At 47.7% G+C, this 26,381-nt stretch overlaps 2 protein-coding genes across 2 annotated transcripts in view; both read left to right on the top strand.

Annotated features, from left to right (window-relative positions):
- Positions 1 to 1,434: 1,434 nt before the first annotated feature.
- LOC119964570 (MYC binding protein) lies at positions 1,435 to 23,847 on the top strand. The gene is made up of 3 exons (XM_038794238.1): positions 1,435 to 1,572; positions 12,773 to 12,902; positions 22,920 to 23,847. Exons 1-3 carry the CDS (start codon positions 1,496 to 1,498, stop codon positions 22,962 to 22,964), a joined length of 252 nt encoding a protein of 83 aa, XP_038650166.1. The 5' UTR covers positions 1,435 to 1,495; the 3' UTR covers positions 22,965 to 23,847.
- A 2,125-nt stretch (positions 23,848 to 25,972) lies between these two features.
- Positions 25,973 to 26,381, top strand: part of rnf185 (ring finger protein 185) — a 21,460-nt gene continuing 21,051 nt past the window's right edge. Inside the window, exon 1 of the mRNA XM_038794251.1 lies at positions 25,973 to 26,227. Within this exon, the coding sequence (XP_038650179.1) occupies positions 26,037 to 26,227 (191 nt within the window). The 5' untranslated portion in view covers positions 25,973 to 26,036. The remainder of the gene's footprint in view (positions 26,228 to 26,381) is intronic.

Consider the following 26,381-nt stretch of genomic DNA (forward strand, 5'->3'; position numbering starts at 1 on the left):
TGTGCTGGTCTTGGAAAGGGTCCAGAAGAGGTTCACAAGAATGATGTCTGGAATGAAGAGCTCGTCATATGAGGAGCGGTAGAGGACTTTAGGCCTGTACTCATTGGAGTTTATAAGGATGAGGGGGATCTTATTAACTTGCAGGAGATTGAGTGGCCTAGATAAGAGTGGACGTGGAGAGAATGTTTCCACTAGTAGGAAAAACTAGAATCCGAGGCCACAGCCTCAGACTGAAGGGACAATCCTTTAAAACTGAGATCAGGAGGAATTTCTTCAGCCAGAGGGCGATGAATCTGTGGAACTCATTGCCACAGAGGGTTGTGAAGGCTAAATCATTGAGTGTCTAAGACAGAGATCGATAGGTTTTTGATTAATAAGGGGATCACCGGGCAGCACGGTGGCCTAGTGGTTAGCACAACCGCCTCACGGCGCTGAGGTCCCAGGTTCGATCCCGGCTCTGGGTCACTGTCTGTGTGGAGTTTGCACATTCTCCCCGTGTCTGCGTGGGTTTCGCCCCCACAACCCAAAAAATGTGCAGTGTAGGTGGATTGGCTACGCTAAATTGCCCCTTAATTGGAAAAAAATAATTGGCTAATCTAAATTTATTAAAAATTTTAAAAAAAAATAAAAAAAATAAGGGGATCACAGGTTATGGGGATAAGGCAGAGGAATGTGGATGAGAAAAATATCTGCTGTGATTGAATGGCGGAGGGGCAGCACTGTGGCGCAGTGGTTAGCTCTGCTGCCTCACGGCGCCGAGGTCCCAAGTTCGATCCTGGCTCTGGGTCACTGTCCGTGTGGAGTTTGCACATTCTCCACATGTTTGCTTGGGTTTTGTCCACACAACCCAAAGATGTGCAGGGTAGGTGAATTGGCCACGCTAAGTTGCCCCTTAATCAGAGAAAATGAATTAGGTACTCTAAATTTAAAATAAATGATTGAATGGCGAAGCAGACTTGTGGGCTGAATGCCTAATTTTACTCCTATGTCTAATGGTTTCCCCTCATCCTTTGCATTCTCACTGTCTTTAGCCGACCCCACCTGGCAGATATGCCCTTCAGTATTCGGCCAGATTGGTCAGTAGTGTTGTTATGCAATTATTAATAGTGACATACAAGGGTAGCATGGTGGCGCAGTGCGTTAGCCCTGCTGCCACACGGCGCCAAGGTCCCAGGTTCGATCCCGGCTCTGGGTCACTGTCCGTGTGGAGTTTACACATTCTCCCCGTGTTTTGTGTGGGTTTTGCCCCCACAATCCAAAAATGTGCAAGATAGGTGGATTGGCCACGCTAAATTGCCCTTAATTGGAAAAAATGAATTGGGTACTCTAAATTTATTTTTAAAATAGTGACATACATTGACGTCCCACCCAGAAGAACATTGTGTGCCTGAAAGGTACTGGATAGAACACGTGGTGTATTGTGGTGTGGCAAATTGTAGTGCAGTACAATTGTGATTTTGCATTTCAGTGCTTTTCTGGCTTTTGCATTCAATATATGGAATTGAAATACCTTTGTTTTTCAGTGTTGGTTGCCCTCTATGAGGAGCCGGAAAAACCCAACAATGCAATGGAGTATCCTTTATTGATCAGGAAGTTTTGTCTGATTTCTAGGACTTTAGTGACACAGTGGTTTGACATTGCCATGCTTTTGAAAAGATATGAAGATTTTATTCATTTATTTATTCATTCTTGAGCTTTACATGTTGCTATTTGGTCACAATGTATTACCCTTGATCCCCTGTCCCTGGTATGGCCTTGAACCAGTATACTCGTTTAATACCACTGAGTGGTATTAGACTATTTCAGAGGGCAATTAGAGCCAGTTGTGGTAGTATGGGGTTAGAGTCACATATAGACCAGGCAGGGTAAAGATGGCAGATTTCCTATCCTAAACCATTTGGATACTTAAGACATCTCAACAGCTGCAAGGTCACTTTTACTGATGTCAGGTTTTTAAATTTTGTGACAAATAGATTAGCTGCCTACAAGGGTACAGGCAGGAGGGGTGGTCAATTAAAACAGTCCCACTACCCATCCGTAGATGAAAGATTTTTTTTTTTGCTGTCCTGATTTCCCTTTTTATAAATGTGTTTTCTCAAACCCTTACATTTGGAGACGCTGTAATCCTTTATTAATGACTTGCACAGCAAATTCAAGCAAGATGAAAATAAACGTGTTGGGTTTTTTTAAACTCACACGGCGTGCTGGGGGAACTTGCATCTCTTTTTTGCACTCAATAAATGGAGGATAAGGAAAAAGGATAAAATAATCTTTATTAGTGTCACAAGTAGGCTTACATTAACACTGCAGTGAAGTTACTGTGAAAATCCCCATGTCGCCAAACTCCGGCGCCTGTTCGGGTTCACTGAAGATGAATTCAGAATGTTCAATTTACCTAATAAGCCCACACAGACAAGGGGACAACGTACTGACTCCAAACAGATAGTCACCCGAGGTCAGAAACTAATCAAGGTCGTTGGCACTGTGAGGCAGCAGTGCTAAGCACTGCCACCGTGCCACTTGACATGATAGATACTGAGAAAATGTTTCGCCTGTCAGGGGAATCTAAAACACAGGGTCACAATCAGGAAAAGGATCAGCAATTTAGATTAGAAATGTATTCTCTCCAAAGGATAGTGAAGTTTTAGAATTCCCTACCCCAGGGGCCTGTGGATGCTCAGTTGAGTATATTCAAGACAAATGACTGGGTGCCTGTGTATTCAGGGACATTGGAATAGTACAGGGAATGTTGAATTGAGATCAAAGATCAGCCAAGGTCTGGTTGATAAAGTCCCATATACGAGGTTAGTGTCCACATGGGATTGGAGGTAATATATTGGCAAGGATTGAGAATCAGTTAGCAGATAGGAAACAGAGACTAGGAATAAATAGATCTTTTTCAGTGGCATGTAGTGACTAGTGGGGTCTCGCAGGGATTGGTGCTTGGGTCCCAGCTATTCACAATATACATCAATGATTTAGATGAGGGAACCAAATGTAATATTTTCAAGTTTGCTGACGACATGAGACTAGGTGGAAATGTGAGTGATGGGGAGGATGTTAAGAGGCTTCAAGTCAACTTAGACAAGTTGGATGAGTTGTGAAATACCTGGCAGATGCAGCATAATGTGGATAAATGTGAAGTTATCCATTTTAGATGGAGAAACAGAATGGCAGTATATTATTTAAATGGTGATAGATTGGGAAATCTTCATGTACAAAGGGACCTGGGTGTCCTCGTACACTAGTCACTTAAAGCAAACAGTTAGGAAGGCAAATGATTTGTTGGTCTTCATTGCAAGAGCACTTGCAAGCTACGGTTGTACAGGACCTTGGTGAGGCCAGACCTAGAGTAGTGTACAGCAAAGGTTCACCAGACTGATTCCTGGGGTGGCCTACTCCTTGATTTAATTAAATGGCGCAACCAGACATGAGGGGCTGAATGGCCTACTACTGTTCTTATGACAGCCAACTCATCAACTCCATACTCCCAGAATGCCTCGATCCACTGCAATTCGCATACCGCCACAACCGGTCCACAGCGACGCTATCTCCCTGGCCCTATACTCATCCCTGGAGCAGCTTGACAACAAGGACTCCTATGTCAGACTCCTATTCATTGACTACAGCTCCAAATTCAACACCATAATCCCAGCCAAGCTCCTATCAAAACTCTTAACCGAGTTCCGGTTGCGGCTATGCGGAGCTAAGCCGCACGTTCGGCAGCTCCCGCTATTTAAGGACTTTTGGGCCGATTTGAGGGCCCCAAACAGCACTGTTTTGACGAATCCCGGTGAGGGAAGGTGTCTAGAGGAGCATTCCCCATAATTTATGGTGCTCACCCAGAGTGGGGCAAAAGAAAAAGCTGCAACAGCTCCCCAAGAAAAGCGGGGGAAGAAGGACAAAATGGCTGCAGGCGGAACACCCGAGGACTGGTGGAAGTGGGCACAGGAGCAGCAAGCCTGTTTTGCGGAGCTGAAGGCTGAGCTGCTGGACTCCCTGAATGCGACTACCAACAAGCTGCTCGGGACCCAGGCGGCCCAGGAGGCGTCCATTCGGGAGTTGCACCAGCAGGCCACTGAGAGGGAGGAGGAGGCCGTGGTCCTCGTGGGGAAAGTGGAGTTGCACGAGGCACTTCACAAAAAGTGGCAAGACCGCTTGGAGGAGCTGGACGTTCGCACGAGGCGAAAGAATTTGAGGATCCTGGGCCTGGTGGAGGGGCTGGAGGGGTCGGATGTCGTAGCGTATGTGACCACGATGTTGAGCTCGTTGATGGGGGCGGGGTCCTTCCATTTGCCCCTGGAGCTTGAGGGAGCTCACAGAGTGCTGGCCAGGAGGCCTAAGGCAAATGAGCCCCCGAGGGCGGTGCTGGTGCGGTTCCATCGATTCAGCGACCGGGAGTGTGTGCTGCGCTGGGCCAAGAAAGAGAGGAGCAGCAAGTGGGAGAATTCGGTAGTGAGAATCTACCAGGACTGGAGTGCGGAGGTGGCTAAGCGGTGGGCCGGGTTCAACCGGACGAAGGCGGTGCTGCATGCCAAGCAGGTCAGATTTGGAATGCTACAGCCTGCGCGCCTGTGGGTGACATACAAGGACCGGCACCACTACTTCGAGTCCCCGGAGGAGGCGTGGGCCTTTGTACAGGCGGAGAAACTGGACTCGAACTAGGGTCTGGGAACACACTATGGCCGTTGCTGTTTTCGCTGTTGCTGTTCAACTTTGACATGTGTGTTTTTTATGCGGGTTTTCTTTTTGCTCTGTTTCCGGGTGGGTCTGTCTGTTGGGTATGGGTGTGGGGAATGTTGGGGGTTTGTATTTTATATGTTCTCTTCTGTACGGGGGTTGGGGTGAAACTGGATTTTGGGGAGCTGAGTCAGAAGGATGGGGTGTGGCAGTGCGAAAGTGCGGGCTTTCCTCTGGTTTCCCGCGTGGTGGGGAAGGGGGGGTGGAGCTGGCGGTGGGGGCGTGGCCTCTAATGGTTTCTTTCCCGCGCTGAAGCGGTGCCAAGGAGGTGTGGCAAGAGGGGGATGACCCCATGACGGGAGGAGATGGGTTTTGGCGGGAGCTGCCGGGGTCAGCAGAAGTCAGCTGACTCATGGAAGTACCATGGAGGGTGTGTCGCGGCTAGGAGGGGTCCTAGCCTGGGGGGGGATACCGGGTTGCTGCTGGAATGGCCAGGAAGGAGCTGGTGTGGGCCAGGGGGGTGGAGGGGAGGCGTTATCGCCGTGGGGAACGGATCGGGCGGGGCGAGCTGGCCTGGGGCAAGCAGTCGATAAGCTATGGCTAGCCGGCGGGGGAGGGGGGCGGGTTGCCCTCTGATCCGGCTGATTACCTGGAACGTGAGGGGGCTGAATGGGTCGGTTAAGAGAACTAGGGTATTTTCTCATCTGAAGGGGTTGAAGGCGGACGTGGCTATGCTCCAGGAGACCCACTTGAAGGTGGCGGACCAGGTTCGTCTGAGGAAGGGGTGGGTGGGGCAGGTTTTTCACTCTGGATTGGACGCGAAGAACCGGGCGGGGGGTGGCGATTCTGGTGGGGAAGAGGGTGGCGTTCGAGGCGGCTGAGGTGGTGTCGGACAAGGAGGGCAGATATATTATGGTGAAGGGTAGGCTGCAGGGAGAGAAGGTGGTGCTGGTGAACGTATATGCCCCGAATTGGGATGATGCTGGCTTCATGAGGCGCTTGTTGGGCCGCATTCCGGACCTGGAGGCAGGGAGCCTGATCATGGGGGGAGACTTTAACACAGTGCTGGATCCCCCACTGGACCGGTCCAGTTTAAGGACGGGTAGGAGACCGGCGGCAGCCAAAGTACTGAGGGGATTCATGGACCAGATGGGAGGGGTGGATCTCTGGAGTTTTGGGAGACCGAGAGCGCGGGAGTATTCCTTTTTCTCTCATATCCATAGGGTTTATTCCCGAATAGATTTTTTCATCCTGAGCAGGGGATTGATTCCGAGGGTGCAGGATGCCGAGTATTCGGCCATAGCGATTTCAGACCATGCTCCGCACTGGGTTGATCTGGAGATGGGGGAGGCGCGGGAGCAGCGCCCGCTCTGGCGCCTGGATGTGGGGATGCTGGCTGATGAGGTGTGTAGGAGGGTCCGGAGAAGTATTGAGGGGTATCTTGATACCAATGACACGGGGGAGGTCCGGGTGGGGATGGTCTGGGAGGCTCTGAAAGCAGTGATCCGGGGGGAGCTGATCTCCATCTGGGCCCATAGGGAAAGGAGGGAGAGGAAGGAGAGTGAGAGTCTGGCGGGGGAGCTCCTGGATGTGGACAGGAGATACGCGGAGGCACCGGAGGAGGGGTTGCTGGGGGAACGGCGTAGTTTGCAGGCCAAATTTGACTTGTTGACTACCAGAAAGGCGGAGACACAGTGGAGGAAGGCGCAGGGCACGGTATATGAGTATGGAGAGAAGGCGAGCAGGATGTTGGCGCATCAGCTCCGTAGGCGAGATGCGGCTAGGGAAATTGGTGGAGTGACGGATGGGGGTGGGAATGTAGTGCAGAAGGGGACAGAAGTAAATGCGGTCTTTAGGGACTTCTACGAGGAACTGTACCGGTCGGAACCTCCGATGGGGAGAGGGGGGATGGAGAGCTTCATGAACAGGCTATGTTTCCCAAGGGTTCAAGAGGAGCTGGTAGAGGGGCTGGGGGCGTCGATAGAGTTGGAGGAGCTAGTCAGGGGGATTGGACAAATGCAGTCAGGTAAGGCCCCGGGGCCGGACGGGTTCCCAGTGGAATTTGTATGCGGATCTGGTGGGCCCCCTGTTGGTGCGAGCCTTCAATGAGGCATGGGAGGTGGGGGGGGGGGGGCTTTGCCCCCGACGATGTTGCGGGCACTGATCTCTTTGATCCTAAAACGGGATAAGGACCCCTTGCAGTGCGGATCATATAGGCCTATCTCGCTCCTCAATGTTGACGCCAAGTTGCTGGCGAAGATCCTGGCCACCAGGATAGAGGATTGTGTGCCAGGGGTGATACACGAAGATCAGACAGGATTTGTCAAGGGATGGCAGCTCAACACGAATGTGCGGAGACTGCTAAATGTTATCATGATGCCGGCAGTGGAGGGGGAGGCGGAGATAGTGGTGGCACTGGACGCAGAGAAAGCGTTTGATAGAGTTGAGTGGGGGTACCTGTGGGAGGTGCTGGAGCGGTTCGGATTTGGGGAGGGATTCATCAAATGGATGAGGCTGCTCTACGCGGCTCCGATGGCGAGTGTAGTTACAAATGGAAGGAGATCGGAGTACTTTAGGCTCTACCGTGGGACAAGGCAGGGGTGCCCCCTGTCCCCCTTGCTCTTTGCACTGGCGATTGAGCCTCTGGCTATGGCGTTGAGGGAGTCGGGGAGATGGAGGGGTCTGGTGCGGGGTGGGGAGGAACATCAGGTATTGCTGTATGCTGACGACCTGCTGTTGTATGTGGCGGACCCAGAAGGGGGAATGCCGGGGGTGATGGAGCTGTTAGCGGATTTTGGGGGCTTCTCGGGCTATAAGTTAAATTTAGGCAAGAACGAGGTATTTGTAGTACACCCGGGAGATCAGGAAGAGGGAATTGGGAGGCTCCCGTTTAAGAGGGCAGCGAAGAGTTTCAGATACCTGGGGGTGCAGGTGGCCAGGAGTTGGGGGACTCTCCATAAGCTTAATTTTACCAAGCTGGTGAAGCAGATGGAGGAGGAATTTAAAAGGTGGGACATGGTGCCGCTATCGCTGGCGGGTAGAGTGCAGTCCGTCAAAATGACGGTTCTCCCGAGGTTCTTGTTCCTCTTCCAGTGTTTGCCCATCTTTATCCCTAGGGCCTTTTTTAGAAGGGTGGCCAGCAGCATTATGAGCTTTGTTTGGGCGTATGGGACCCCGAGGGTGAAGAGGGTCTTCTTGGAGCGGGGTAGAGATGGGGGGGGGGGGGGGGGGGGGGCTGGTGTTACCCAATCTCTCGGGGTACTACTGGGCGGCCAATGTGTCGATGTTGCGCAAGTGGGTGATGGAGGGGGAGGGGGCAGCATGGATCGGATGGAGAAGGCGTCCTGTGGAGATACAAGCCTGGGGGCCCTGGTAACGGCGCTGTGGCCGCTCCCTCCTACGAGGTATACCACGAGTCCGGTGCTGGCGGCTACCCTCATGATTTGGGGGCAGTGGAGGCGACATGGGGGAGAAGTGGGGGGCTCGATGGAGGCTCCGTTAAGGGGGAACCATAGGTTCGTCCCGGGTAATATTGATGGGGATTTCAGGGTTGGCGCAGAGCGGGCATCAGACAGCTGAGGGACCTGTTTATTGATGGGAGGTTTGCGAGCCTGGGGGAGTTGGAGGAGAAATTTGGGCTCCCCCGGGAAACATGTTCAGGTATCTGCAGGTAAAGGCATTTGCTAGCCGGCAGGTGGAGGGATTCCCTTCGTTTCCCACGAGGGGGGTGAGTGACAGGGTGCTTTCGGGGGTCTGGGTTGGAGAGGGGAAGATATCTGATATCCACAAGCTTATGCAGGAGGTGGAGGAGGCATCAGTAGAGGAGCTGAAAACTAAGTGGGAGGGAGAACTGGGGGAACAGATCGAAGACGGGACATGGGCTGATGCCTTGGAGAGGGTTAATTCTTCCTCCTCGTGTGCACGGCTTAGCCTCATCCAGTTCAAGGTGCTGCACTGGGCCCACCTGACTGGGACGAGGATGAGTAGGTTCTTTGGGGGTGAAGACAGGTGTGTCAGGTGCTTGGGGAGTCCAGCGAACCATGCCCATATGTTCTGGGCATGCCCGGCACTGGAGGAGTTCTGGAAGGGGGTGGCGAGGACGGTGTCAAGGGTGGTGGGATCCAGGGTCAAGCCAGGCTGGGGACTCGCGATTTTTGGGGTTGGGGTGGAGCCGGGAGTGCAGGAGGCGAAAGAGGCCGGTGTGCTGGCCTTTGCGTCCCTAGTAGCCCGGCGAAGGATTTTGCTACAATGGAAGGATGCGAGGCCCCCAAGCGTGGAGACCTGGATCAATGACATGGCGGGTTTTATTAAGCTAGAGAAGGCCAAATTCTACCTGAGAGGATCGATACAGGGGTTCTTTAGGCGGTGGCAACCTTTCCTCGACTTTCTGGCTCAACGATAGGGTACTGGGACAGTAGCAGCAGCAACCCGGGGGGGGGGGGGGGGGGGGGGGGGGAAACTATGACTATGTTTGTTTATTTAATTTTAGTTTATTTTTAAGTTCTCTTGTTGGGGTTGGGGGGGGGGGGGGGGAGAGGGGATACATGCGTTGATACGGTTTGGGGGTGTTACAGTTTTTATGGGTTATTTTGTTGCATTTCATTGTTTGTTATATTTTATATTTTCTGTAAAAAAAATTCCAATAAAAATTATTTTTTTAAAAATCAACACTCTTAACCCAGGACTTTGCTCCTCCCTCTGCAACTGGATCCTCGACTTCCTGACCTATAGATCAGTCAGTAAGGATAAACGATGACACCTCCTCCACGATAGTTCTCAATACCAGGGCCCCTCAAGGCTGCGTACTTAGCCCCCTATTATACTCCCTCTACACATACGACTGTGGCAAAATTTAGCTCCAACTCCATCTTCAAGTTTGCTGATCTCACAACCGTAGTGGATCAGATCTCGAACAACGATAAGTCAGAGTACAGGAGCGCGATAGAGAACCCAGTGCCCTGGTGTAACGACAACAATCTCTCCCTCAACATCTACAAAACTAAGGAGCTGGTCATTGACTTCAGAAAGCCAAGTATCGTACACATCACTGCCTGCATCAATGGTGCCACGGTGGAGATGGTTGACAGCTTCAAATTCCTAGGTATGCACATCACCAACAATCTATGCTGGTTTACACACACCGACACTACGACTCAAAGCACAACAGCGCTTATACTTTCTCAGGAAAATAAGGAAATTTGGCACGTCCACATTGACTTACCAATTTTTACAGATGCACAATAGAAAGTATCCTATCTGGCTGTATCACTTCTGATATGAAAACTGCTCAGCCCAAGACCGTAAGAAACTAAAGAGAGTCGTGAACACAGCCCAGTCCATCATGCAAACCCACCTGACTCTGTCTACACCTCCCGCTGTTTTGGGAAAGCGGGTATCATAATTAAAGACCTTTCCCACCCGGCTTATTCTCTCTTTCAACATCTTCCATCAGGCAGGAGATACAAAAGTCTGAGAACACGCACTAACAGATTCAAAAACAGCTTCTTCCCTGCTGTTACCAGACTCCTGAATGACCCTCTTATGGACTGAACTGATTTCTCCACGCATCTCTACTGAGTAGTACTACACTCTGTATAGTTCACCTGGGCCTGCGTCGTATAGGCTTGCAAGCTGTTGTTGACTTTCAAAAGTGGAACGATTCAGGGAGGAGTAAAGTCAAAAATAATATGAAATAACAAAGCTGTAGGGCAGAATAGTGACATGGGTAAAACGAAGAGCAGGCTATGAAGGAAAATAGAAATAAGTTGAAGTGAAAGTCATTGTAACTGCAGCAAAATAGAGTGTGAGGCGATGGCCTTTGGTGGAATAAATAGGGAGCAACAATATAGATTTAATGGTGTTGTCATAGAATCATAGAGAAGTCACAGCACAGAAGCAGGCCATTAGGCTCACCCATGCCAGCCTGAGGACACCCAGGTGCCCTTCCTAATCCCACCTTCCTGCACCGGTCCATAACCCTGTATCTTACAGCACTTTAGGTGAAGATCCAGGTATCTTTTAAAAGAGTTTGAGGTTTCTGCCTCCACCACCAACTCGGGCAGTGAATTCAAGACTCCCATTACTCTCTCCGTAAAAAGGTTCTTCCTCGTGATCTGCCATGTTAATATGCAGGTTCAGTCGCAATGTTAGCATTCTTGTCAAGAGGGATAGAATACAAAGGCAGGGATGTACTTATGTGGCTGTATAAGGCTCTGTATAAAGAATGAAGAGCTTGTCATATGAGCAGTGGTTGAGGACTCTAGGCCTGTACTTGGAGGTTAGAAGGATGAGGGGGGGACCTTATTGAAACTTACAGGATACTGAGAGGTCTAGATAGAGTAGATGTGAAGAGGATGTTTAAGACAGAGAAAGATAGGTTCTTGATTAATAAGGGGATCAGGGGTTATGAGGAGAAGGCAAGAAATGAAATGAAAATCGCTTATTGTCACGAGTAGGCTTCAATGAAGTTACTGTGAAAAGCCCCTAGTCGCCACATTCCGGCGCCTGTCCGGGGAGGCTGGTACGGGAATCGAACCGTGCTGCTGGCCTGCTTGGTCTGCTTTAAAAGCCAGCGATTTAGCCTTGTGAGAATGGGAATGAGAAATATCAGCCATGATTGAATGACTCAATGGGCCTAATTCTGCTCCTATGTCTTACGGTCTTATGTGGGACCTTGTCAAACAACTTGCTAAAACCCATGTTCACAACATTCACTACCTTCAACCCTTCTTGTCACTTCCTCAAAAAATTCAATGAAATCTGTGAGGCAAGACCTTTTAACAAATCCATGTTGACTACCCCTGATTAGTCCATGCCTTTCTATGTGACAGTTAATCCTAACTCTCAGGATTGATTCTACTCATTTCCCACCACCGATGTAAGATGAGCTGGTCTATAATTTGGCATTTCCTTTGATCCCCACGGCGCCGAGGACCCGGGTTTGATCCTGGCTCCAGGTCACTGTCCATGTGGAGCTTGCACATTGTCCCCGTGTTTCCGTGGGTTTTGACCCCACAACCCAAAGGTGTGCAGGTTAGGTGGATTGGGTACTCTAAATTTATTTATTTATTTTTATTTCCTTTGAACCCTCCTTTAAACAATGGAACCACATTTGCATTTCTCCAGTCCTCTGATACCTCCCCTGTATTTAGTGAGGACTGGAGAATCATCCTCAGAGCATTTGCTATCTCTGTAGGGATCTGGGGGCTCAGTCGCATACATCTTTGAAAGCAGTAAAACACATTGAGACTAATTAGCAAAGCTTATTGGATCTTTGGCTTCATAATAAAAGTATTGAGTACAAAACAGAGAAGTGATGCTGAACCTTTTATAAGTTCTGGTTAGGCCACAACTAAAGTGCATCAAAGGCGGTTGAGGGGAGATTTGGTAGAGGTGCACAAAATGAGGGGAACAAAGAAAAGCTGTTCCTATTGGTTGATTGCACAGAGAGCTTGGATTTAAGGTTTTGGGAAAGACATGTTGGGGAAATGTGAAGAATAAATTATTTCTACAGTGAGTGGGAATGACCTGGAACTCGTTGCCTATGAGTGTGGAGAGAAGGGAGACAGTCTTTTCAAAAGGAAATTGAATAGAACTTGAGTGAAATAAATATCAGGGCTAGTTTACTGTTTCATTTTATATTCCATGACTTAATTTTGTGGTTTCTGTTTGCCTTACTAACTGTTTTATGATTTTGCTCCTTACTCCTGTATATTGCATTTTGTCAGTGTTTCCTTTATTGTCGCTGTTTAAATCTTATCTCAATTTAGCGTGCTACATTACTGACCAGTGATGTATCTATAGAAAGGCTTGAACTGCCATTTTGCACTGTGATGGAGGGGCTGAATGTAAATTTTGGAAGACTCGAGCAACTGCAACTCCAGCGCTGGTTCTACTGCCTCATTCCAGTAATAGTTCCTTGTGGTATTGTAGACTGCCTAAAATTATTTATCAGACTGCTGAGTCTACCATAAAAGGCTGGCTCCATAAATCCTATTTTTGCCTTCAGTTCTATATAGCTGGCATGCTGGCGTGACCATTCTCCCTGTATTTAAAAAGTGCTTGTTTTTTTTTTCCTTAATATCTGTATTAGTTTTTTGAAACAGCATTTGGGAACAGCAGGCCCTGAGACTGCAGATGTAGAAACACTACGACTTGAAGTGATAGAACTGAGGCAGAAATACGAGTTACTACTGGAGGAAAATAAGGATTTAAAAGCTAAGGTAATGCACCATGTTCTCCGGCATGCTGACTGATAATATCTCAGTCTGTGGGATAGCCTGTGAATGGCAGAGCACGTTCAATAGGCATGTTACAGACGCCTGGTCAGGTCTCAGCGATGGCTAAGAGATTGGACCATTTCCATAACTCTTTAAGACGTTGTGGAAAGATTGATTCATTCCAGGAGTGATGATATATGAAATAGGGCTTGGTTATTTTATAAGCAAACTTTATTAAAACCAAAGAAAACAATATTTAAACTTGTAAACTTCAACCCTACAATAACCGATTACATGGAGTTTCTTGAACTTAACACACTAGTTCCCATTAAATAGCCCTTTAACAGAACATGCAGCTCTCGCGTCACTTACACAGACAGGCAAAGACAATACTTGCATTTACAGAGCAGTTTGTTGAAGCAATTGTTCTTCTGTTTTCCAAAGTCTGGCTCATTGGCAACTTTCTAACCACTCTTGGTCGATTTCCAAAGCCTTCTGCCTGTACCTGTTCAAACAGCATTCTTTTTCTTTCTCTCTCTCTCTCTCTTGCTTTCTCCCGAAGCTCTGCCCAGCCCCTCAAACAAAAGTTTTCTGGAGTTTCCAGACTTTAACCTATCATCATTATCTTAGCTGTTTGATTTCCAATTCACATTTATACAAAGAACAGAGCCATGCTATTGATATGCAACTAACCAACCTCCCATTGATGGACAAATGAGCCATCAGACTCTAATGGGCTAATAGCTGGTCAGATAGGAGTGTCCCGAAGAACAATGGATCTGGGGGCATCCTCTGTATTCCCACTAATAGGTTTAAGTCTGTCTGGGACAATGAACTCAGCCAGGTGTCAGCATATCCCTCTGACTCCGTGCTAGCAGTATTTTCCCTCTGTCGGTTTGACCCCTAAATTGCCTGCTACATCTACGATCTCATTTCTGGACCCAATTTCTGAATATCTCCCTTGTGTAACATTAAGTACCAAGCTCCTATATGTTTACAAAATGTTGTGATGTACAATTTGCTAATTTTTTCTCAAAATCTCTCTGCATTCTGTATTAACTTTTGAATTCCTTTCTATACTTTCCAGGCTATTAACTGAATCTTGATATTTATGATAAGCCTCCTTTTTGTGTTTTTTTTAAACTTTAATTTCCTTGTCACCCATAGTGCATTAGCATTGGGTGTTCCACCTTTCTCTTCAAAGAAATAGGTTCAATTTATTCCTAAACTCCTTTTCCCTATATTCTAAACATCGTTCTGTCGTAGCTTTGCCATGCAATTTTCTGATGTACCTGTGCTAGGCCCCTGCTTAAATTAGACCTAATACTGCTTCCTTCCTTGTTGGGCTGGAGACGTGGGGCAAATTCTTTTGTGGCCCGCACACCTGACTCAAAGGCACGTATCCTGACGTCATCGTGCACTCGCAGATCCGTGTGCCCGCCAACAATTATAGAGCCAGTTGAGGAGATTAATTCTGCAATTGACCAGAATATTGTGTTGCTCGTGTGATTTTTAGGTTGACGACCCAAGCAGCCTGGACTTTCTCTTCCAAGGGCGGGATGGAAGGGGGCTGGAGAAAAGGCAGACTGAGGAGTTAGGAGTTTTTGGGAGTCCGGTGAGGGTTTGGTTTGGGGTGTTTTGACCGTCTTTTCTGTAATCTTTGGAGGGTTGAACATCTAGTCTGGAGCTTTCAGGACATTGGATTCCTCTGACATTGGAGAGTTGAATCCCCCTCTCACACTCTGTGCACGTGTCAGCCACATCTACATACCTGCAGATAGGTATTTCTTTCCTCAGCAGGTAGCATCTCTGAGGAGAAGGACAGGGGACAAAGAGAGGAAGCCAGGTGGTCGCAGGCGTCACATTGGACCAGAGGCGCAGGCACAGGTTGCTCTGGGCCAACAGGGAGGGCAAGGAGGACCTTCCTGCAGAAGAAGCCACTCCCCAGGGTGTACAGGGAGTGAACTACTTTAACATGACTGAGGTCCAGTGCCGCAGGAGGCTATGCTTTTAAGGGAAGCCATCATGACTATCTGCCCGATGACTGGGCCGGAGGTGGCATCCAATTGTGTGGGTGGACAGCCAGCGTTCATGGCTCGCAAGGTCATTGCAGCACCAAATCTTTACACGTCTGGATCTTTCCAGGGCTCTGTGAGTGATCTTTGTGGAATCTCCTAGTCAGCTGCACACAGTTGTGTCAGGCTGGTGACTGATGTTCTGTTCAGACGGGTGAGAACATTAATTCATTTTGGGACAGATCAAGTCAGCCAGGCTAAGCAGGCAGAGGCGCTGCTGCCATTGCAATTGTCCCTCGCATGCAGGTTGCCATAGATTGCACCCATTGCCCATCAAAATGACAGTCAGCCAGTCAGTCAGTCAGCTGAGGTCCCAGATTCAATCCCGGCTCTGGGTCACTGTCCATGTGGAGTTTGCACATTCTCCCCGTGTTTGTGTGGGTTTCGCCCCCACAACCCAAAGATGTGCAGGATAGGTGGATTGGCCATGCTAAATTGCCCCTTAATTGGAAATAAAATAATTGGGTACTCTAAATTTATTTAAAAAAAAGAAAAATCAACCTTTTCTGATGGGCAGAGAAAGTTAAACAGTGAAAATTATGAAGGGCAGATAATTAGCAGATTGCTTCCAGTATTTGAAAGGAAAGAAAGACTTGCATTTATATAGCACCATTCATGACGACAACATCTCAAAGCCTACTGCAGCTATAATTCAAATGAAGTACATTTGAATTGTAGTCACTGTTGTAGGCCATTGGTAGCCAATTAATGTATGGCAAACAGCAATGTGATAATGAGTGGGTAATCTGTTATTTCTGAGTTATGTTGAAGAAGAGATAAATATTGGCCAGGACACCAAGGATAGTTCTGCTCTCCTTTGAAATAATGCCATGGGAACTTTTACATGCACCTAGCCACCAAACTGGTTTTACAATCCGAACCTCCAACAGTGCAGCACTCCTTCGACACTGCAGTAGAATGTCAGCCTTGACTTTTGTGCTCCAGTCTCTGGATTAGAATTTGAACCCACTACATTCTGGCTCCTAGGCAAGGGTGCTACCAACTGAGGCACAGCTGAAAAACCTAAATGACAAAGGATTACATGAATAAGTCTAAGAACGAACAAAAACAAATAAAGCCCCATTCCCAATTTGTTTTGGACTCTGAAGCGAAACCTCTCTGGTGTATCTTGCTTCAAAAGAGCACCATCTCTCCCATGTGAATGAGTTTGTTTTCTTTCACATGTCAAACATTTTTAGGTGGCCTGGAAGTGGTTGTCAGGTTTGTAATACTGACTGTGGCAAATAATTGTGTTCAACAACCGTTCATGGAAAGACGTTCCTTTAAATCTTTCTCCTCGATTTTAAATTGATGTCCTTCATTACACAGGAAATGGTCATTCCCTATTCACTTCATTCAACTGCTTCATTTTAAAAGCTTCCATTCACCGCTGGAACCTCAAATATTTTCTTCTAACTGAAGCTCTAATTTTCTTCATTCTACACTTTCAATGCAAATATATGGTGCCTTTCATAACCACCAGACATCTCAAAGTGCTTTACAGACTACAAAATACTTTGAAGTTGGGCATGGTTGTAATGTAGGAAGCAAAGTTGCCAATTTGTGCACAGCAAGATCCCCGAAACAATAATATGAGGGATAAATGTTGACCAGGATACAAAATTATTTACATCCGCATGAGTGCAAGTGGCTTCAATTTTAATGATTTCTGTACTCAAGCCCTAGATTAGCACTTTACCCTTCTGACTCAGCAACAAGAGTGCTACCTTTGGAACCACAGCTAACCAACAATATGTTGTGCAAATTGCCCTGATTTGTAAACGTCCATATCAGAACCATAGAAAAGTTACAGCACTGAAGGAGGCCTTTCGGCCCATCCTGTCCATGACAGCCCAAGGACACCCAGGTGCCCTTTCTAATCTCTCCTTCCTGCACCCGGTCCATAGCCCTGTAGCTTGGTGCAGTTCCAGGTACCTTTTAAAAGGGTTTGGTGTCTCTGCCTCCACAACCAACTTAGGCAGCAAATTCCAAACTCCCACTACCCTCTGCATAAAAAAGGTTCTTCCTCGTGTGCTCTCTACGCCTTCTGCCACTTATCTTGAATCCATGTCCTCTAGTTCTAGAAGTCTCCACCAAGGGAAACAATTTGATCCTGTCCATTCTAACTTTCCCTCATAATTTTGTACACTTCAATTAAGTCACCCCTCAGTCTTCCTTGTTCAAAGGAAAATAACCCCATCTATCCATTCTCTTCTCGTAGAGCTACACTTTTCTAGCCCTGGCAACATGCTTGTAAACCTCTTCTACAGTCTCACCACAGCAATTCCATCCTTCCTGTAATGTGGTGACCAGAACTGCACATAATACTCCAGCCGTGGCCTCACCAGTGTTTTCTACAATTCCAACATTAATAATAATCTTTTATTGTCACAAGTAGGCTTACATTAACACTGCAATTAAGTTACTGTGAAAAGCCCCTAGTCGCCACATTCCGCCGCCTGTTTGGCTACACAGAATGAGAATTCAAAATGTCCAAATTACCTAACAACACGTCTTTGAGGACTTGTGGGAGGAAACCGGAGCACTGGAGGAAACCCACTCGGACATTGGGAGAACGTGCAGACTTCGCACAGTCACCAAAGCCAGGAATCGAGCCAGGGTTCTTGGTGCTGAGAAGCAGCTGTGTTAACCACTGTGCTACCGAGCTGCCCTTAACAATTTATGATCTCTTTTAAAAGAAATTTGTCAGCAACATATATTTAAAACTACAGAAAGGAACATTTCCCCTTTCCCAGCTTCTAACGGTGCTAACCGCTGGGCTACCATGCCACCCTCCAACTCCATCCACCTCCCTAGCCATGCTGAGGCTGAACGAAACTGTTTCAATCTATGTCAAATATGGCGCTCAGCTAAGTTATCTGGCAGAATATTATTTTTGTTATATTTTCACGTCCAGAACATTACTCTTCACCCTGCCTCAACTCTGCTGAAATTCTCACTTATGCTATTGTTACCTCCAGGTTTGACTCTTCCAATTCTTCAAAAGCAAAATAAGATGAAATAAATACAAAACTTGGCAAGTTTTGCGACATTTGTGAAGAGAAACTATTTTTTTAGGTTGTTAACTCTCCTGTCCCTGCGAATGCTGCCAGAGCGGAATATTTCCAGCATTCTCCGTGTTTATTCCAATTCTTTCCTGGCCACCCTCGCATCATTCCTCACAAAACCTGATCGTCTAAACTCTGCTGTCTATATCCAAGTCCAGCCTACCCATCACCTCTTTGCTCACTGATATACATTGGGTCCTGGTCCAATAACGCTTCTGTTTTAGAATTTTCAAAATTGTATCCAGATCCCTTCATGGCCTAGGCTCTCCCTAACCCTTTTTTTAAAAACTCATTTTATTCAAACTTGTATCAAAGTAGGTTACAGCAAATAAACACCCCGGGAAATGTTCTTCCCAACAATCAACTATGCAGTTTGTACAGATTTGCCTCCTTTTTCACCCCATCACCATCACCAACCCCCCCACACCTCCCCGGCGACGAACAGCGCCTCAAACATAGTCACAGACATCCCCCACCTTTTCTCTAACTCCCCTGCTGAGCCTCTTAACTCATACTTTATCTTCTCTAACCGCAGGAAGTCATACAGGTCACCCAACCATGCTGCTACCCCCTGGTGGCGATGCCGACCGCCACTCCAGCTAAATTCATTGCTGTGCAATCAGAGAGACGAAGGCCAAGTCATAGATTATCATGCAATTTACAGTGCAGAAGTCATCGGCCTTCCTCCTCTCCATGAGCTCCGGCTTCTCAGAAACCCCAAATATCGCCATCAAAGGGTACGGGTCCATTCCCTCCTCCACTAACCTGGCTAAGACCGTGAACACTCCCGCCCAGAATCATCCCAATTTTTCGCAACCCCAAAACATGTGTACATGATTCGCTGGCCCCTGCCCACACCTCTCACACTCATCTGCTACCCCCTGAAAGAACCCACTCATTCTCACCCGAGTCATATGCATCCTGTGCACCACCTTAAACAGTATCAGGCTCATCCTTGCACAGAGGAGGTCCTGTTTACCCTTCGCAGTGCCTCACTCCATACTCCCCAATTGATCTCCATTCCCAACTCCGTTTGCCATTTCTCCTTGATCTTCACCACCCGCTCGCCTCCCTGCTCCCCCAGCCACTTGTATATATCCCCAATTCTCCCCTCCCCTTCCACATCCGGAAGCAGCAGTCGCTCCAGCAGGGTGTATCCCGGCAATCTAGGGAACCCCTTCCAGACCTTTCGTGCAAAGTCCTTAATCTGTAGATACCTGAACTCACTACCCCATGGCAGCTCTACCCTCTCCCTTAGCTCCTCCAGACTGGCGAACCCTTCCTCCAAATACAAATCCCTCACCTTGACCAGCCCCACTTCCCTCCAGCTCCTGTATACACTATCCATCTCCCACCCCCCACCCCTGGCTCAAACCCATGATTCTCGCACAGCGGCGTTAGCACTGACATCCCTTCCACCCTAAGATGCCTCCTCACCTGATTCCATTTCTTCACTGTGGACTGCACCACTGGGCTCCCTGAATACCTACACGGAGCCATTTGCAGTGCTGCCGTCACTATAGCCCTCAAACTAGACCCTTACAAGAATCCTCCTCCATCCTAACCCACTCTACCCTTCTCCTTCCCACCACCGCCGCACCTTGTCCACATTCGCCGCCCAATAATAATGAAGCAGGTTTGGCAATGCCTCTGCCTCTGTAGCAGGGTCCTCTCCACCCTCGGCACCTTCCCCGCCCATACAAAGTCAGAGATGATTGTGTCCTCTTTCCGAAAAAAAGCCTTTGGTATAAAGATCGGGAGAGCCTGAAAGACAAACAGGAACCTCGGCAGAATATTCATTTTCATCACTTGGACCCTCCCCACCAACGTTAAGTGCAGTGTATCCCACCTCTTAAGATCCTCCCTGGCCTCCTCCACGAGCTTCGTTAAGTTCTACTTATGGAGCCCCGTCCATTCCCTCGCTACCTGAATCCCCAAGTACCTAAACCTATCCCTCACTACCGTAAATGGCATCCCCCCCTAAATTAGCCCGCTGTGCCAGCCGACACCTCCCCATTCTGATTGAACTCCACATAATCCCTAATCGGCAACCGCACCTTATCACAAAAACCTCCATCCGCCAACAACCCCGAGTCAAACTTCCACCCCGGCCTCTGCTCTCGTCCCGTACTGAACCGAATATCCAGCCAGTGGGGCGCATGGTCCGAGATAACTATCCCCGCATACTCTGCCCCCTCCACCCCAACCAAAATGTCCCGACTCACTACAAAGAAATCAATCCTCAAATACACCTTATAGACGTGTGAAAAGAAGGAATGCTCCATTCCCCCTGGGTTCTGAAAGCGCCATGGATCCACCATACCCATCCTCTCCATAAACCCCCCCAGCTCCCTTGTCATTCGTACCCTATTCATCGACCTGAGGCTCGATCTATCCACCCTCGGCTCCAGGACACAGTTAAAATCTCCTCCAATGATCAACTGGTGCATGGCCATATCTGGGATTGCTACCAGCAACCCCCTCATAAAACCTACATTATCCCAATTGGGGGCATACACATTTACCAACACTACCGGTGCCCCTTCCAATACCCCACTCACAATCACCTATCTCCCACCTGGATCCCTCACCTCCTTTGCACACACAAATCACATTTTTTTGCTCATTAAAATCGCCACACCCCTCGATTTCAAATCAAACCCAGAGAGAAAAACCTGCCCGACCCACCCCTTCCTTAACCTAACCTAGTCCTTCACACGGAGGTGTGTCTCCTGCAAAAAGACAACCCCTGCTATCCAGCTCCTGAGGTGAGATGACCATGTCATTTCTCGCCCCCTGCCATGTCGCAGAAACCCCCCCCCCCCCGCTTTTCCCCTTCCCCTTCTTCCCCCCCCCCCCCCCCCCCACTTCCCCTTTTCCCTTCCCCCAGCCACCCCTCTTGGCCTTCTCCCCCACCACCTCACTTCCGTTCACCAGCATAACCTGCCAGCGCGGCTGCCCCTGCCCAAAGGCACATCCTAATGACCCATTAACTTTTTATAATATGTTTTCAAATGAGGCATTTCTGGTTAAACTGTTTTAATCTTAGTCTGGTCTCATGACTATATTCCCGTACCAGCCTCCCCGAACAGGTGCCGGAATGTGGCGACAAGAGGCTTTTCACAGTAACTTCATTTGAAGCCTATTTGTGACAATAAGCGATTTTCATTTCATTTTATTTCTGCCTTCTCGAGGCATTCTCCTGCTCCTCCACCTTTGACCTCAGCGTTTTACAAAGGTCTCCTAGGAGCCCCACCTCTGCCTCTAGAGCCACCACACGATCGCTGTGGTCCGAGATCAGTCCTTCGATCTCCCGAATCTGTGATCCCTGCACCTCCAAACACCTCTCCATCCGCTCCAAAATACTCTTCAGGGGTACCACAGCTTCTGCAGTGGCGTTTGCATGATCCTCATGCATTTCTTTCCTCTGTTTATGGAATTCCTCCTTGATAAAAGTCATCAGTTCCTGTATCTGGGGACTTACAGCTTGCCCCTCCCCCACCTGCATGCTGGAAGAGACTGTCTGTGAAGCACAAGATTGTTTCAACTTTCCATCCAGCCAAACCTCTCACTGTTTTCTGCCGGGTCCAGTGATCAGAAGACATACCATTCCAGGGGTAAACTATTCCTCTAACATTCACCTATGACTTTTCATCAAAATTCCACCCAGATCTGGGTAAAAAGAGCCCTTTTCTGCAACTGAACAGGAACAGCCCTTTATGTGACCAATCACTTCATAGTCACAAGCAGAAGTCAGGCTCTCCCTATCCCTGTCCGTTCTGCTGACCTAATAACCCTGTACAAACTCATTTCTGGGGAGAGTGTGGGTCAGTGACTGAGTTTGGAATTGCCACAGGGTTATGAGGATAGTCTGGGTCAGTGGGATTGTTCTAGTAAAGAGCTGCTGCAGACACAATGGCTGAATTGTCTGCTTTCAATCTTGAGCTCTCTATCATGATTATTTGGTCGATCTGGAGAAAGAGCAGAGAGAACTGTATTAAAACTACAAATATCCTTTTCAATTTTTCAGGGGGCAACACAGTAGCACAAGTGGATAGTACTGTGGCTTCACAGTGCCAGGGTCCTAGGTTCGATTCCCCGCTGGGTCACTGTCTGTGCGGAGTCTGCACATTCTCCCTGTGTCTGCATGGGTTTCCTCTGAGTGCTCCGGCTTCCTTCCACAGTCCAAAGACGTGCAGGTTAGGTGGATTGGCTATGCTAAATTTCCCTTAAGTGTCCAAAAAAGGTTAGGAGGGGTTATTGGGTTACGGGGATAGGGTGGAAGTGGGAGCTTAAGTGGGTTGTTGCAGACTTGATGGGCTGAATGGTCTCCTTCTGCACTGTATGTTCTCTGTTACAAGGAGTTGCAATGCTCACACTGCTGTAATGGACACGGATGAGAGTGATGCACAGTACAGCTGCTCTGTCTAGCTCCACTGTCAACTGGGTGAATTCATCCAGTCTCTTCTGCCAGCATGCCTTTGGGAGTTAACTCAACAATGTGATTTACATTTTTAGGAGATTGATTTCAACATTGTTACTGTCTTTTTATTTTATTTTCCTTATCTCCCTGTCTGAAACAGCTACGGCCAGGTGATCAGTGTAAAAGGGTTTAAAAGGATTAGGTTTAAATTCTTTAGAATAGAGTCTACGATGAATTATCTGGTCGGTTTTAAAGTCCTGTTTTCATTTGTGTATTTTTTTTGTACAACTATTCACATTTTCACCAAAAGAAAAGTTTGCCTGAACTGCAAAGGTTATTTCACAGAGCAATGCTGAGTTTGCAGGTGTACTTTGCAACAGATTTTTGATATACAAATTGTCTGGGAAGTTCATTTTAAAATGAAAGCTAAAGTATTTCAATCTGTTGTTCACAGCTTGCACAGTTTGACCCTCCGAAAGAGGAAGGGCAACCTGAATAATAAATCAAGATTTTGTACATCATCAGAAGAATGCATGAAAGGGATCTGATAATGTCTTGAGTTTGGGAATTGACTCCTCTTCGGGGGAAGAAAATGGTTTTAAATGCAACCAGTCTTTTAGGTTACACATGCCAAATGAATTGCCACTTTTGGTTGACCACAGTGCAATGATACCATCGTTGTGTGCTTCTGCAGTGCAGCATTTGGAATTAGATACTGCAGCAGTTAAATTGTATTTAACTTAGTCAATGTATCAATACATACTGCAAAGAAATTTGATTCAAAAGTGGTCATTAAATCCACGTTTAACAAACATTGACCGAGCTGTCTTAAATTTTGTGTTGATATTGGCATGGTGTCACCAGAGACGTGAGACGCATTTCACATTATGTTTGAACAATAGAGTTTGTTAAACACTCATTTCACACTTTTGGGGAAAAGCTGCACTGAGCAGATTAAGAAACATTATTTGTATTGTGTTTCCTGTTAGATTGGGGTCAGGGGAGGGATGAGCCAGGGATTAACAATTTAAATTAACATTTGGCCACTGGAGCCTGGCACTGCACTCATGTTCACAAGCCACACTGAACAGGTGTCACCATTGTTTGGGATTTCATGACATTCAAATCAGAATATGGGTCTCCTTGTTGAATTGTTTCCTGTCATCATGCCAACAGCCTGGGGAAAGTTAATGGTGACCCACTGACAAAACGGTGCACACAGTGCCTTGGAGCAGCAGGTCAGGAGTAGTTGTAACAATGGACAAAGCATTTATCTGAAAACAGACCTTATTGGCTCATTTACACATTCAATTGTTATTACTAGTTGTACAGGAGTTCAATTTTCCCTTTGTATTTACTCAATAAATTCTCTTTGCACATCATTGGTATGTTTATTCATAAATGCACCAGATTGAACAAAAGTACCAGATTCTTGTTCCATGAGCCAACCTCTTCCAAAATAATAGGTGTAGTATTTACACTAATGGAAATTACAGCATAAAATAACTTTCTGCCCATTGTCCTGGTATCAGCCCTTCAATTGGAGCTATATCTAAATTGTATCTTTGTACTTTTCCCTTATTCTTTTATATTCTGAATTTAAATGATTGCTCTCTTTCCTGTCCTCCCTTCCCTTTCCTCTCCTCCCTCCCTCGCTTCTGAATCCCTGCCCCTCCGGTCTCTTTTTCTTTTCCCCCTCCTCACTTTTCTTTCTGCTCTCTTTGCTGTTCTTGCTCTTTTCCACTGTTTTGTGTTTCTTTCCTCCCCCACTGTCGGTGTTCCCTGTAATTCAATGATCTGGGACAAAATTTAGTCAATTATCCAAGTGTGGGTTAATTAAGGAAAACTAGCATGCATTTCTTGAAGCCAAATTGTGTTTAACTAACTTGTCAGCAGTGGAAGAGATATGCGAGTGTGTGTGTTGGGGAGCAGGAAGGAATATATGGCACGTAGCGAGGAGCTTTGAGGGAACAGTGTCCAATGCCTCAAAGGGTTGAGGGGGCAGACTGTAAGCAATGGATTTTATGGTTATTTCATCTTTAATGTCTCTCCAGCAAACCCCTCCAGCGCCACCCTGGTCTCCTTTCTCACAAGCAGCCCCCACCACCCTCATCAAAGCGCCCATACTTCCTCAGAATTGGTCACCCTACTCAGGATATCACTGCAGGAGTTCCTCAGAGAAGTGTTTAGGCACAACCATTTTGCAACTGGTTCATCAATGGCCTTCCTCCCATCATTAGGGCAGAAGTGGGGTTTTTCAATGTTAAAACTATTTGAAACTCTTAAGATACTGAAGTAATGTGTCCATATGAAGCAAGACTTGGACAATATCTAGGCTTGGGCTGACAAGTAGCAAATAATGTTTGTGTCACTCAGGTGCCAAGCAATGACCATCTCCACCAAGAGAGACTTTAACTATTGCTCCCTGACATTTTATGGCATTTCTATCACTGAATTCCTCCATATCTACATCCTGGGGTTACCACTAACAACCATATACATACTGTGACTACACCAGAAATCAGAGGATGGAGATTCTGCAGTAAGTAACTCATCTCCTGACTTCTCAAAGTCTGTCTGCAAGGCACAAGTCAGGAGTGTGATGAAATACTCTCCATTTCCTGGATAGGTGCAACTTCAACAGGGTGAATAAGTGTTCCGCATTATGCAGGATTGGGTTGTTTTGTGTCCTGGGTTGTTTCAGGCTGAGACTCTTATCTTGCCCATATTTCCAATGCCTTAAGCATATGCAGAAAGGGCAAATGCATTAAGTTATCCTCCTGATGGCCGATAAAGCTCCTTCCTGCCCCCAACTCACCTCCAGGCCAAAGTGCCCTTTAAAACTTTCACTGGGAGCTGGTCACTGGGCTCTAACAAAGGTCAAAAAGCACACCACCAACCAGGACAAAAACCACCACCTTCAACATCCGATCCCTCCACCGCCAATGAATGTGGCAGCCGTGAGTACCATCTACAAGATGCACTTGCCAAGGTTCCTTCGGCAACACCTTCCAAACCCACGAGGACAAGAGTAGCAGATACCGGGGAATTTCACCACCTGGAGGTTCCCCTCCAAGCCACTCACCACCCTGACTTGGAAATATATCGCTGTTGCTGGGTCAAAACCCTGGAACTCCCTCCCTAACAGCACAGTGCGTGTACCTACACCTCATGGACTGCAGAGGTCCAAGAAGGCAGCTCACCACCCCCCTTCTGAAGGGTAATAAATGCTGGTCCAACCAGCAGCGCCCACAACCTGTGAAAGAAAGAAAGAAAAAATACAGCCTACTCCTAATTTCTAACAGAGACTACATTCTAAAAAGCACTTAACTGGCTGTGAAGTAATAAGCCCTATGGTGGTGAAAAGCGCTACAAGATAGGTTTTAGATGGTAAGTTCCTTGGATTCAATACAAAATTTGCTTAAGATTACATTGAAGTAAATGGGCCTCCGTGAAGTAAGCCTGCAGAGGATGGGAACCGTTCGCCGGCCTCCTGTTGTGGGGGAAGCGGTTGCTAGGATGCAGTCCCTTCCGGTCACCAACCGGATGTCTGCGTGTTTGTAACAGGGAGATGGCAAGTGTGGGTTCGGCGGCGGCCGGACCCGATAAAAGCCCCGGGTCCGGGTGTGGGCCCGGCGATAGCAGAGGGCCTGGGCCTGGGCCTGGGGAAAGCAGAGGACCCGGGGACAGCACATTCGAGTGCAATATCTGTCTGGACACTGCGAAGGACGCGGTTATCAGTCTGTGCGGCCACCTATTCTGGTGAGAGAGGGGGGAAAGTGGGGGGAAAGTGGGGGGAGGAGAGGGGGGAAAGTGGGGGGAGGAGAGGGGGGAAGTGGGGGAGGAGAGGGGGGAAAGTGGGGGGAAGGAGAGGGGCGGGAAAGTGGGGGGAGGATTGAGGGGGGGAAAGTGGGGG

Source organism: Scyliorhinus canicula, chromosome 1 (assembly GCF_902713615.1).
Source record: "Scyliorhinus canicula chromosome 1, sScyCan1.1, whole genome shotgun sequence".
Taxonomy (NCBI): Eukaryota; Metazoa; Chordata; class Chondrichthyes; order Carcharhiniformes; family Scyliorhinidae; genus Scyliorhinus; species Scyliorhinus canicula.

Bases quoted from the DNA above. Each gene is read 5' to 3' on its own strand.
- LOC119964570 (XM_038794238.1), top strand. From the start codon at position 1,496: ATGGAATTGAAATACCTTTGTTTTTCAGTGTTGGTTGCCCTCTATGAG. The intron at 1,573-12,772 runs GTATCCTTTATT...TATCTGTATTAG, and splicing joins AAACCCAACAATGCAATGGA to TTTTTTGAAACAGCATTTGG. The intron at 12,903-22,919 runs GTAATGCACCAT...TGTTGTTCACAG, and splicing joins ATAAGGATTTAAAAGCTAAG to CTTGCACAGTTTGACCCTCC.